This window comes from Salvelinus fontinalis, chromosome 15, assembly GCF_029448725.1.
Source record: "Salvelinus fontinalis isolate EN_2023a chromosome 15, ASM2944872v1, whole genome shotgun sequence".
Taxonomy (NCBI): Eukaryota; Metazoa; Chordata; class Actinopteri; order Salmoniformes; family Salmonidae; genus Salvelinus; species Salvelinus fontinalis.
Genome location: NC_074679.1, coordinates 25,508,715 through 25,523,369, shown reverse-complemented (window position 1 = coordinate 25,523,369; position 14,655 = coordinate 25,508,715). Strand labels below are relative to the sequence as shown.

The 14,655-nt window shown below is 40.7% G+C and overlaps 1 protein-coding gene across 3 annotated transcripts in view; it reads right to left on the bottom strand.

The window, feature by feature from the left end:
- LOC129811628 (ryanodine receptor 3-like) overlaps window positions 1-14,655 on the bottom strand; it is a 153,750-nt gene that overhangs the window by 100,493 nt on the left and 38,602 nt on the right. For all 3 annotated transcript variants that reach the window (XM_055863081.1, XM_055863082.1, XM_055863083.1), the window contains exon 2: window positions 7,885-8,004. In XM_055863081.1, coding sequence (XP_055719056.1) covers window positions 7,885-8,004 — 120 coding nt within the window. The remainder of the gene's footprint in view (window positions 1-7,884; window positions 8,005-14,655) is intronic.

Sequence of the window (14,655 nt, the reverse complement as noted above, 5' to 3'; positions counted from 1 at the left end):
CCCAATAAGATTTTAGGCTGTAATCACTGCCAAAGGTGCTTCAACAAAGTACTGAGTAAAGGGTCTGAATACATATGTAAATGTGATACATTTCTAAAAACTTGTTTTTGCTTTTGGTGTATTGTGTGTAGTTTGATGAGGGAAAGAAACAGTTTGATCAATTTTAGAATAAGGCTGTAACGTAATAAAATTTGGAAAAAGTTAAGTGGTCTGAATACTTTCCGAATGCACTGTATATACTTTTTATACTGTGTCCCTACACTGTCCCTACGCTCCAGATGTCGATCTGACTGATCACAAGGGAGGGGACATCAAAATCAATCCTCTCATTCTGCTTTTAGATTGTGAGTGTACACTCGTAGAAAAAAAGGTGCTAAGTAGAACCATACAGGATTCTTGTGTTTGTCCCCATAGGGGAACCCTTTTTGGTGCTGGGTAGAACCCTTTGCAGAGGGTTCTTCAAAGAACCCCCTCTGTATGATTATACATACAGTAGAAGCCTCTATGAAGGATTCTGCCTAAAACCCTCTATGAACGGTTCTACCAACCTTATTAGCCTTTAACATTTTATTATTTATGACAATACATTACGTATATCATAAGGCCTTTCTTCGAGGGCCTAGTTACAGTGCATTCGGAAAGTATTCAGACCCCTTGACATTTCACACATTTTGTTACGCTACAGCCTTATTCTAAAGTGGATTAAATAGTTTATTTCGTGGTGGTTCCAAACTTCTTTCATTTAAGAATGATGGAGGCCACTGTGTTCTTGGGGACCTTCAATGCTGCAGAAATGTTTTGGTCATTATGGGGTATTGTGTGTAGATTGATGAGAAAAATATATATTTTATCCATTTTAGAATAAGGCTGTAATGTAACAAAATGTGGAAAAAGTGAAGGGGTATGAATACTTTCCGAATGCACTGTATACCCTAACACTGTGGTGTTATGAATCTCCTGGTTTACAAGCCACATCAGGCCTGCAAGTCATATTATGCAGGCTTGCAAAGTGACGTGTAATTCCTAGTGGAATCCAGCCAGAGTAAGGATATCCAACAAGTGGAATTGTTAATCACCCGCAACCTGAATTCAGAATGCCTGCCAGGGTAGGGAAGACTGAATAGTGAGACTACCTCAATCATCTAAATTGGAACAACTATCCCAGTAAAGGGTGCAATAAAAGCAATTACTAACAGATTGGATTAGGTTTACTATTAACTATTGCACCCTTTACACTGTTCCTAGGCCATCATTGTAAATAAGAATTTGTTCTTAACTGACTTGCCTAGTTAAATAAAGGTTCAATAAAAATAAAAATAATAAATACAAAATTGGTATGTTATTTATCTTTGTGTAGATTAAAAATAATCAACCAATCAATGTACATGCAAAAACACAGATATTACAGTAAGACAAGAATTTCCCGAAATTCTCCTTGCAATAGAGCATTCTGGAAAATAGTATATGGTTCTATGTAAAACCCTTCTTGCTTTCCAAAGAATTATCAAAGAACCGTTCCATCCAAAAATGGTTCTTAGGATGTTAAAGATTCAACGTAGAACCCTTTGCCTTACTAAGAACCCATGTCTTCGAAACGGTTCTTGGTAAAAACACTATCCCTCCGCAAGTAACCCTATTTTTTTAAAGTGTAGTGGTACTGCAGTTAGTTGAGTCGTTTTTCCCCTTCCCCGTCTCTGGTCCTGTCCCTGGGGGATGACGGCGTTTCATACAAACACCAAGCAATAAAGAAAAAGTTGCAGACAGGAAGAGCATCCATTCCACCTGTCTAGTGTAATTACCATCCCATCTGGGATGAAAGCATCCAGACCCTCCCGTTGCCTCTCCTTCCATCCCTAGGTGAGTGCTGTGGGGTGGGGGTGAACAGGGGGAATACTGTAGCTAAGCAGTGCATACATAAATCACTATCACTCCACACTCTCTTGCTCTCTTATGTTCTCTGTGTCTGTGTCTCTATCTCGGCGTCTATGTAACTGGCTTCCCAGCCACATTGAAATTAATCGGAGACAATGTTAAAGGTAGACTCAGTGATATGACATAGAGGCAGAAAATACACAGCATAGTAGATCCATTTCCACAACAACTAAGAGCGTTGAAGCGCAAGGCCAAACTTCTCCGCTGTTTTGGTCCCATGGCTACCACGCTGTACATAGAGTGAAGTGAACCCGTGCACATGCGCAGATACTGTGTGTGATTGTGTGAGGGTGAAGTGTTGCATCTCGCTTGTCTCAATATCTCCGGTCTGCTTGTGGCAACGTCATTTAGCTGAGTCTACCTTAAATGGATTATGATTAAAAAAGAATCAATCAATGCTGAAAAATCTAATCATGCCAGGTTACAGTGACAGAGGGAATGGAATTAGGAAGCGCTGATGAGGGTGACTGGCTTTACTGTGTAATATTGTCACTTGGACAGCTGCAATGTTTTAAAGTGCAATATTGCTATGCTTTCATAGAACTAGTTCTATAGAACAGCAATGGTGCTTTTCCCCCAAGTATATTCCAAAACTACAAGCAAGCGAAACGTGACAAATGAAAGTAATCGGCTTTGAAATAGTAAGAATTGTCACGTGTTGTAAGTAATTCAGGAGACCTACATCCTTGATGTGACAAATGCTGATTTGGTTTTTAAAACAATTAAGCCTCGCTCAATCCATCCTTATAAAACTTGCAGTGATTTTGCACGTAGTTGCACAAACCACAAATGCATTAGCACTGACAAAGCACCAGGCTGTATTACAACATTGAGCAATTATAGCAAACAACCACAGTTTGTTTATGAACTAATCAAGAAAAACCACATGGTCTAATTTCTCCAAATTGAGCATTATCATAAAACTGGAGGCCTGCTGAGATGTACAATCACGAAAAAAATACATAATAATTGTTGCATCATGTATAATCAGGTGACTGTGATTGGTTCCTGTTTCGGATCATGTGGTATAGTAAGCTGCCTCTGTGCTGCTCTCAGCGTGTCCCTGGTTACTAGAGAGCAGAATCTGATTTCTTTTAGGGCCAATGCTGATGGTAATTCTTTGGGGTCCAGGATGGCCAATATTCAATATTATTACATTTGAACATTTTGATGACAACATTTCTCAGAGACAGCCATGTATGCATTAATTAATAAATGATAAAATCATACAATTCATTTGACTTTGTTTTTACCAATGTAACTACATAACAACATATTGGTAATAATCTTTCATTTGAATGGTAAATCTCTTGATAAACTGAGTAAATCAAGATGTCATAGGCAGGTAAATGCATATTCAATAGGAGTGTGTGCATGCACTGAGTTATTTACCTTGTTTTGGCTGCTTTCAGTGGAGTATAAGGGGGTACAGTTGATAAATAATCTGTTTCCGTTACATTTATGACTAATCTCTTCTTTTATAAAAGTGTACTGAATAAACTCCGTGCAATCACTCACTCGTGAGTCTCTCTCTCACAGTACATGCAAGCAGTGGGCAAGGGGGAGAAACGTCATTTAACCCAGTGAATTTATAACATTTTTGGAGACAATCAGGATTGTGTAGACCCTGGTTACGTGTGTAGACCTTAATTACATGTGTAGACCCTGATCACGAGTGTAGACCCTGATTAAGTGTACATTCAGGTTACTTAAAGACCCAGGTTACTTAAAGACCCTGGTTACATAAAGACCCTGGTTACTTAAAGACCCTGGTTACGTAAAGACCCAGGTTACTTAAAGACCCTGGTTACGTAAAGACCCAGGTTACTTAAAGACCCTGGTTACTTGAAGACCCAGGTTACTTGAAGACCCAGGTTACTTGAAGACCCAGGTTACTTGAAGACCCAGGTTACTTGAAGACCCTGGTTACGTAAAGACCCTGGTTACTTAAAGACCCTGGTTACTTAAAGACCCTGGTTACTTGAAGACCCTGGTTACGGAAAGACCCTGGTTACTTAAAGACCCTGGTTACTTAAAGACCCTGGTTACTTAAATACCCTGGTTACGTAAAGACCCAAGTTACGTAAAGACCCTGGTTACTTAAAGACCCTGGTTACTTGAAGACCCAGGTTACTTGAAGACCCAGGTTACTTGAAGACCCAGGTTACGTAAAGACCCTGGTTACTTAAAGACCCTGGTTACTTAAAGACCCTGGTTACTTAAAGATCCTGGTTACTTAAAGACCCTGGTTACTTGAAGACCCTGGTTACTTGAAGACCCTGGTTACTTAAAGACCCTGGTTACGTAAAGACCCTGGTTACTTGAAGACCCTGGTTACTTAAAGACCCTGGTTACTTGAAGACCCTGGTTACGGAAAGACCCTGGTTACTTAAAGACCCTGGTTACGTAAAGACCCAGGTTACTTGAAGACCCTGGTTACTTAAAGACCCTGTTTACTTAAAGACCCTGGTTACGTAAAGATCCAGGTTACTTGAAGACCCTGGTTACTTAAAGACCCTGGTTACGTAAAGACCCAGGTTACTTGAAGACCCTGGTTACGGAAAGACCCTGGTTACTTAAAGACCCTGGTTACTTAAAGACCCTGATTACTTAAAGACCCTGGTTACGTAAAGACCCTGGTTACTTGAAGACCCTGGTTACTTAAAGACCCTGGTTACTTAAAGACCCTGGTTACTTGAAGACCCTGGTTACGGAAAGACCCTGGTTACTTAAAGACCCTGGTTACTTAAAGACCCTGGTTACTTGAAGACCCTGGTTACGGAAAGACCCTGGTTACTTAAAGACCCTGGTTACGTAAAGACCCAGGTTACTTGAAGACCCTGGTTACTTAAAGACCCTGTTTACTTAAAGACCCTGGTTACGTAAAGATCCAGGTTACTTGAAGACCCTGGTTACTTAAAGACCCTGGTTACGTAAAGACCCAGGTTACTTGAAGACCCTGGTTACGGAAAGACCCTGGTTACTTAAAGACCCTGGTTACTTAAAGACCCTGATTACTTAAAGACCCTGGTTACGTAAAGACCCTGGTTACTTGAAGACCCTGGTTACTTAAAGACCCTGGTTACTTAAAGACCCTGGTTACTTGAAGACCCTGGTTACGGAAAGACCCTGGTTACTTAAAGACCCTGGTTACTTAAAGACCCTGGTTACTTAAAGACCCTGGTTACGTAAAGACCCTGGTTACTTGAAGACCCTGGCTACTTAAAGACCCTGGTTACATAAAGACCCTGGTTACTTAAAAACCCTGGTTACTTGAAGACCCTGGTTACGTAAAGACCCAGGTTACGTGAAGACCCTGGTTACTTAAAGACCCTGGTTACTTAAAGACCCTGGTTACTTAAAGACCCTGGTTACTTAAAGACCCTGGTTATGGAAAGACCCTGGTTACTTAAAGACCCTGGTTACTTAAAGACCCTGGTTACGTAAAGACCCAGGTTACTTGAAGACCCTGGTTACGGAAAGACCCTGGTTACTTAAAGACCCTGGTTACTTAAAGACCCTGGTTACGTAAAGACCCTGGTTACGTAAAGACCCTGGTTACTTGAAGACCCTGGTTACTTAAAGACCCTGGTTACTTGAAGACCCTGGTTACGGAAAGACCCTGGTTACTTAAAGACCCTGGTTACTTAAAGACCCTGGTTACGTAAAGACCCTGGTTACTTGAAGACCCTGGTTACGTAAAGACCCTGGTTACTTAAAGACCCTGGTTACGTAAAGACCCAGGTTACTTAAAGACCCTGGTTACTTAAAGACCCTGGTTACTTGAAGACCCTGGTTACTTAAAGACCCTGGTTACTTAAAGACCCTGGTTACGTAAAGACCCAGGTTACGTGAAAACCCTGGTTACTTAAAGACCCTGGTTACTTAAAGACCCTGGTTACTTAAAGACCCTGGTTACTTAAAGACCCTGGTTATGGAAAGACCCTGGTTACTTAAAGACCCTGGTTACTTAAAGACCCTGGTTACGTAAAGACCCAGGTTACTTGAAGACCCTGGTTACGGAAAGACCCTGGTTACTTAAAGACCCTGGTTACTTAAAGACCCTGGTTACGTAAAGACCCAGGTTACTTGAAGACCCTGGTTACGGAAAGACCCTGGTTACTTAAAGACCCTGGTTACTTAAAGACCCTGATTACTTAAAGACCCTGGTTACGTAAAGACCCTGGTTACTTGAAGACCCTGGTTACTTAAAGACCCTGGTTACTTGAAGACCCTGGTTACGGAAAGACCCTGGTTACTTAAAGACCCTGGTTACTTAAAGACCCTGGTTACTTAAAGACCCTGGTTACGTAAAGACCCTGGTTACTTGAAGACCCTGGCTACTTAAAGACCCTGGTTACATAAAGACCCTGGTTACTTAAAAACCCTGGTTACTTGAAGACCCTGGTTACGTAAAGACCCAGGTTACGTGAAGACCCTGGTTACTTAAAGACCCTGGTTACTTAAAGACCCTGGTTACTTAAAGACCCTGGTTACTTAAAGACCCTGGTTATGGAAAGACCCTGGTTACTTAAAGACCCTGGTTACTTAAAGACCCTGGTTACGTAAAGACCCAGGTTACTTGAAGACCCTGGTTACGGAAAGACCCTGGTTACTTAAAGACCCTGGTTACTTAAAGACCCTGGTTACGTAAAGACCCTGGTTACGTAAAGACCCTGGTTACTTGAAGACCCTGGTTACTTAAAGACCCTGGTTACTTAAAGACCCTGGTTACTTGAAGACCCTGGTTACGGAAAGACCCTGGTTACTTAAAGACCCTGGTTACTTAAAGACCCTGGTTACGTAAAGACCCTGGTTACTTGAAGACCCTGGTTACGTAAAGACCCTGGTTACTTAAAGACCCTGGTTACGTAAAGACCCAGGTTACTTAAAGACCCTGGTTACTTAAAGACCCTGGTTACTTGAAGACCCTGGTTACTTAAAGACCCTGGTTACGTAAAGACCCAGGTTACGTGAAAACCCTGGTTACTTAAAGACCCTGGTTACTTAAAGACCCTGGTTACTTAAAGACCCTGGTTACTTAAAGACCCTGGTTATGGAAAGACCCTGGTTACTTAAAGACCCTGGTTACTTAAAGACCCTGGTTACGTAAAGACCCAGGTTACTTGAAGACCCTGGTTACGGAAAGACCCTGGTTACTTAAAGACCCTGGTTACTTAAAGACCCTGGTTACGTAAAGACCCTGGTTACTTAAAGACCCTGGTTACTTAAAGACCCTGGTTACGTAAAGACCCAGGTTACGTGAAGACCCTGGTTACTTAAAGACCCTGGTTACTTAAAGACCCTGGTTACTTAAAGACCCTGGTTATGGAAAGACCCTGGTTACTTAAAGACCCTGGTTACGTAAAGACCCAGGTTACTTGAAGACCCTGGTTACGGAAAGACCCTGGTTACTTAAAGACCCTGGTTACTTAAAGACCCTGGTTACGTAAAGACCCTGGTTACTTGAAGACCTTGGTTACGTAAAGACCCTGGTTACTTGAAGACCCTGGTTATGGAAAGACCCTGGTTACTTAAAGACCCTGGTTACTTGAACACCCTGGTTACGGAAAGACCCTGGTTACATGTATATGGACTTCTGAACTCAGTGAACATGTGGTTAACATTCCTGGCATTCTCTCATCTCACTCACTGTGCTCTATGGAGAACACCTTGGAAGACCTTATCTCTGACTCAAATACACCCTTTCTCACAACATTATCATCTACACTGAACGGTAGGAGAATCAGGCACTCTGAAAAGATAAGGGCGATAATTCTACATTCAAGATGTTAGTTCCGGTAGGAAATACTTTATTATATCTTAGCGTTAGAGCCAGGCTGAAATTCTGTCTCATGTTTTCTTGCATAACATTTTAGTTTGAGACAAACAAACAACGAATAGCGTGACAACCCTACTCCTCTCCACAGTAAGTCGTTTCTATGTGCCTACCTTTGCCTCTGATGTGGGTTCCAGGTAGCACAGTCGATTGCCGAGCCCCTCTGCAGTCAGGCAGAACTTGCGATTCTCCTTGTGGATGCAGGCGACACACTGGAGCACCACTTCATCATCCTGTCAAGACAAAATTGAGGTTTTCAGAGTGAGAGGAGGTAGACAAAAAAAACGCTTCCCTCAACAGGAGCCCATCAACCACCTTTTAACAGGGGGAGATTATTCACTGTGACTGCACTCTTAGGAAAAATCTAGAACCTAAAAGGCTTCTCCGGCAGTCCCCATAGGAGAACCCTTTGAAGAACCCCTTTTGGTTCCAGGTAGAACCCCTTTGATTCCAGGTAGAACCCTTTCCACAGATGGTTCTACATAGAACCTAAATTAGTTATTCTATATGGAACCAAAAACAGTTCCACCTGGAAACAAAAATGGTTCTTCTATGGGGACAGCTGCAGAACCCTTTTGGAACCCTTTTTTCTAAGAGTGTGTTCTGGAAACAGGGGATTCATCTACCCAGACACCGGATGCGTAGAAATAAGTAATAATTTACATCATTGCAGAATAATTTGACATAATTGCAGAGCATTACATTGAATGCGCTGCTGGTTTAAGATTCAGGCTTCAATCTTTTCTCAATGACCATATTTTTACCATATTTACCATATTTTCCAAAATAGGTACCTTAAAAATGTCAAGGAAAAATGGTGGGGTGAGATTTCTAGTATTTTACGTCTTAATGAAGCCTTGACACACCACGCAGAATGGGAGAACAGGTTGACACAAATGCTAAAGAAAAAGACAATGCAATATTAACTCCTGCTTTGAGGAGTTAATATTGATGACTAATACATTTGTCTATTTGGGCTCACTGTTTCGGGCTGTTGATTGGGCAGTCTTCTGCTAAGGTGATGAATGAACAAAACTTATCCATTGAGGATCCCTTTATTCTGCCAAACATCCTTTGGCTATTCACACTATTTACAATACCTTCAGAAACCATTCACACCTCTTGACTTTTTCCACATTTTGTTGTTACAGCCTGAATTTAAAATTGATTGAATTTAGATTTTTGGTCAGTGGACTACACACAATAACCCATAATGTCAAAGTGGAATTATGTTTTTGTTTTTGGGGAGTAGAATGTGTCACATAATAAGTTGCATGGACTCAATCTGTGTGCAATAATAGTGTTTAATGTTGAGGATGGGGGCGCTGTTGTCACTATTTATGGTAATCTTGTAATTTTTTAAACGGCTTCCTACAAAACTCTTGATCGTACAATATGCATATTTTATTATTATTGGATAGAAAACAGTCTATAGTTTCTATAGGAGTTGAAATTTTGTCTCTAAGTGGAACAGAAGTCATTCTACAGCAATTTCCCTGACATGGAGTCAGATTTCAGAAATTTTGGCCCCTGATCTGGAGTCAGTTAAAAGGGCACTGTTATTGCTATGAGTATACGGACACTGCTTACGTCTTCCCCTGGATGCCTTTACGTGATGACGATTTGAATGGCGTCGATTGCGCGTTCACAGGCACTACAAATTAAAAAAACCTGTAGCTAGGAACTCTTTTCTTGCTGCGTAATGCGCCTGGAGGACATCGACCCGCACTTGTTCCAAGCATTAGTGGAGGGAGTAATATTACTCTGGTCATGTTTCTACTCGTTATGGGAGTTAAAAACATCATAAGGTAGTTAATTTAAAGCGTTTTATAGCAATTTATATCCGTTTAATGCGATTTTGGGACATTTATTTCTGAAACGCTGTGAATTGCTGGGCACGCTTCCAGTTCATCCCGAACGCAGTTGGCATTTCCACATGGCAAGAGGACAGCTTTCCACCAAAAGACGATTACTCCCAAGAAAGGATCCTTTGCCCAAGATACTGATGGAAGAACAGCTCAAAGTAGGACATTTTTATTATGATAAATCGTGTTTCTGTCGAAAAATGTTAGTGGCTTAGGACGCCATGTTTTTTGACGTAGCTTCGCTTGGCGCAAACTGTATTGAAAAGTAAGGATAATTTAAAAAATGTAATTCCGCGATTGTATTAAGAATTAAATTGTCTATCAATCCCTGTCCACCCTATATTTTTTAGTCACGTTTATGAGTATTTATGTATAAGAGTAGATCACTGTCTAAGTGGCGCACGGACATTTTCTCACCAGCTGGGCTACATTTCACATTGTCTAACCATGATTTTGGTGGCTAAATATAAACATTTTCGATCAAACTCTATATGGATTGTGTAATATGATGTTACAGGAGTGTCATCTGAAGAATTCTGAGAAGGTTAGTGAAAAAATGAATATATTTTGGCGATGTTGACTTTTATCGCTCACTTTGGCTAGAATCAATGCTGGGCTGCTATGTGCTATGTGCTATGCTAATTAAACGATTTATTGTGTTTTCGCTGTAAGACACTTAGAAAATCTGAAATATTGTCTGTATTCACAGGATCTGTGTCTTTCGATTAGTGTATGCTGTGTATTTTTACGAAATGTTTGATGATTAGTAAGTAGGTAAACACGTTGCTCAATGTAGTTTTTCTAGTCCATTTGTGACGGTGGGTGCAATTGTAACCTATGCCATCTACCTGAAATATGCACTTTTTTCTAACAAAACCTATCCCATACCATAAATATGTTATCAGACTGTCATCTGATGAGTTTTTTTCTTGGTTAGGGGCTATAAATATCTTAGTTTAGCCGAATTGGTGATAGCTACTGGTGTTGGTGGACAAATAAAAGATGGTGGATTATGCTAATGTGTTTTTAGGTAATAGATGTACATCTTTACATATTGTGTCTTCCCTGTAAAACATTTTAAAAATCGGACATGTTGGCTGGATTCACAAGATCTGTGTCTTTCATTAGCTGTATTGGACTTTAATGTGTGAAAGTTAAATATTTTAAAAAAATATTTTTTTTGAATTTCGCGGCACTGGTTTTTCAGTGGGGGTGGGGGGGGAGTGCCGCTAGCGGCACCCTCATCCTAGACAGGTTAACATGATTTCTGAATGACCACCTCATCTCTATACCCAACAGATACAATTATCTGTAAGTTCTGTCAGTCGAGAAGTGAATTTCAAACACAGATTCAACCACAAAGACCAGGTAGGTTTACCAATGCCTCAGAAAGAAGGGCACTTATTGGTAGATGGGTAAAAAAATAAAAACAGACATGGAATATCCCTTTGAGCGTGGTGAAGTTATTAATTACACTTTGGATGGTATGTCAAGAACCCCAGTCACTACAAAGATACAGGCGTCCTTCCTAACTCAGTTACCGGACAGGAAAGAAACTGCTCAAGGATGTCAGGGTTGTGTGCGGAGAATATTTGGAGTCAAACGCAGGACACAGTGTTGAGCGAAAACCACAGTGTTTTACTCAAATAAATGCACAATTCCACAAATGGAAAATAAACAGATACATACATGTATCAACTACAACACCTAACGCACAAACAATTACGGACAAAACAGAAATGAAAGCCAGAGGGTTAAATAGGGAACATGATGGGGGAATTGAAACCAGGTGTGTATAATACAGACAAAACAAAACGAAACTGAAAAATGGATCGATGGTGACTAGAAAGCCGGTGACGTCGACCGCCGAACACCACCCGAACAAGGAGAAGGGCCGACTTCGGCGGAAGTCGTGACAAAGGATTTCACCATGAGACAATGGTGACTTTAAAACAGTTACAGAGTTGAATGGCTGTGATAGGAGAATACTGAGGATAGATCAACAAATTGTACTTACTCCACAATACTAACCTAATTGACAGAGTGAAAATAAGGAAGCCTGTACAGAATACAAATATTCCAAAACATGCACTAAAGTAATACTGCTAAAAATGTGGCAAAGCAATATACTATTTGTCCTGAATACAAAGTGTTAAGTTTGGGGCAAATCCAATACAACACATTACTGAGTACCACTCTGCATGTTATCCTGGCATTAAGTTGTGTCACCTATCATTTTGCAAACAATGTAATTAAATATATAATCATTGAGTTAATAAAGTCGCATACAAACATGGACTTTTTATTGAGTAAGGCAGCTCCAAAATGCAGGTGTTTTATCCTATGTAGCTTAGTGCTTTCCATGGTGGAGGGGCAGCCAGCGAACACACAGAGCATAGGCATTGGTAATCTTCTCTAGTTGTGCTGTGATTGACTAAGTGTTCGGTTACTCATGGAGACACTACGTCACCGCAGAATCTGCAGGGAGAGCTAGGCAGTTCAATCCCCCTTGGGTGCTGCCATAGATTTACATTTGAAGTGCCCATTCAAGAAGGCTCAAGGTCATTGGCTACAGATAAAATGACGTCAAATCATGTTATATCTACCGTAGCTTTGATTGGACTGATCAACATCATACTGTACTTACAAAATCTTAGCTAGCTAGCTAGACAAACAGTATCATCATGAATCAAGTCGACAATCTACAGGCAAATCATTTTCAATCCTTGTCATATGAAGAGAAATTATAGATAACATGTATCGGTGCTCATTGGCCATTGGACATAAACATTATACAGCATGTCGGAAATCGCTAATTCAACAATGAGTGGTTTGGAAGGAATTAGTGCTGTGTCTGGCTAACTGCAAGCATTGCAAAGCAATCGCTATTTTGCTTCCCTTGCCAGCTATCTGGGTTTGGGTTTAAGGATTTAAAACATCTGTCAGAAAGAGTCTCTTTTCCTAGCTTAAAAGGATAAACATTCACACGCAACACCATGGGCCAGAAAAAGTTGAATACATTGGCCATGCAGTCAATCCAGTATGACTTTATCCAGAGAATGCCAGACTTTAATGACAAAGTTTGAATACAAAGTTTGCCCACAAGAAGGAGCTTCATGTAAGAACAATAACGGTGAGTCCAAAAATATTTATTTTATGCTGCTGCATAAATTATGTAATATACCAGGATATGTATACTATAGCTAAGAAAGTAATACTAAGCGTATATTGTGTAGTAAGCTGTTAGTAGCCCATGTGTCTCGCTCTAAGAATTTGGTCCTTCTCCCCCTCGGAACTTAGCCAACTGTTCTGACTTGGTGGTGTACATGTAGCCTATAGCATGTTTTAGAGAAATGCCATCGTTGAATATTGTAAGAGCTTTCATTGTCTGCTTATATGCTCACATTATTTTTCCTATGGTTCTGATTTGGTGTAATGGGAGAATACTGTAAAAACAGCCCATGTTCTGAATTATGTCGCTGTCCATTTCAAAAGTGCTGAACAAACAGGCATATCGACTAGCTCCGTCTTAGCTCGCTCAATGTCTACATGGAAATTACGGCTCGCCACTTATCCACTCATCGTTCCCTTATGCAATAGTTTCTACATCTGAATTGTTATATTGCTTATATACACTACCGTTCAAAAGTTTGGGGTCACTCAGAAATGTCCTTGTTTTTGAAAGAAAAGTACATTTTTGTCCATTAAAATAACATCAAATATAACAGAAATAATATTGTAAATTACTATTGTAGCTGGAGAAGGCTGATATTTAATGGAATATCTACATAGGCGTACAGAGGCCCATTATCAGCAACCATCACTCCTGTGTTCCAATGGCACGTTGTGTTAGCTAATTGTCACGACTTCCGCCGAATTTGGCTCCCCTGCCTGTTCGGGCGGTGCTCGGCGGTCGTCGTCACCGGTCTACTAGCCGCCACCGATCCCTTTTTCGTTGTCTGTTTGTTTTGTCTTATTAGTTGCACCTGTGTCTAATTTGTGAGCTTGATGGGCTTCCTTATTTAAAGTACGTTTACCCGCCCTTGTTTTGTGCGGGATTATTTTTATGTTACGTGTGTATGATATTTGGTGTTCGTGCTCCGGACCTGGTACCCTGTGTGTTTGGGTTGGTCCACATTCTTTCCGCGCCCTGTGTTGTGGGCATTGTTTTTCGGTGCGTTATTAAAGTGCACTTCTTCCTGTGGAACTTATGCTCTCTGCGCCTGATTCTTCCTCACGCACCTAGTCTCTCGTGACACTAATCCAAGTTTATAATTATAAAAGGCTAATTGATCATTAGAAAACCCTTTTGCAATAATGTTAGCACAGCTGAAAACTGTTGTTCTGATTAAAGAAGCAATAAAACTGGCCTTCTTTAGACTAGTTGAGTATCAGCATTTGTGGGTTCGATTACAGGCTCAAAATGGCCAGAAACAAAGACCTTTCCTCTGAAAATCGTCAGTCAGAAATGAAGGCTATTCCATGCGAGAAATTGTCAAGAAACTGAAGATCTTGTACAATGCTGTGTACTACTCCCTTCACATAACTGTCACAAACTGTCTCTAACCAGAATAGAAAGAGGAGTGGGAGGCCCCGGTGCACAACTGAGCAAGAGGACAAGTACATTAGAGTGTCTAGTTTGAGAAACAGACGCCTCACAAGTCCTAAACTGGCAGCTTCAATAAATAGTACCCGCAAAACACCAATCTCAACGTCAACAGTGAAGAGGTAACTCCGGGATGCTGGCCTTCTAGGAAATGTTGCAAAGAAAAAGCCATATCTCAGACTGGCCAATAAAAAAAAAAGATTAAGATGAGCAAAAGAACACAGACACTGCACAGAGGACCTCTGCCTAGAAGACGAGCATCCCGGAGTCGCCTCTTTACTGTTGACGTTGAGATTGGTGTTTTGCGGTCTGTAACCATGTTTGCCAGTGACATTCTCTTCCCATTAAAATATTATTTTTCAAAAAAAAATTATTAGGCTAGTAGACCCATGTAATTCCAGTTGATATTGCGA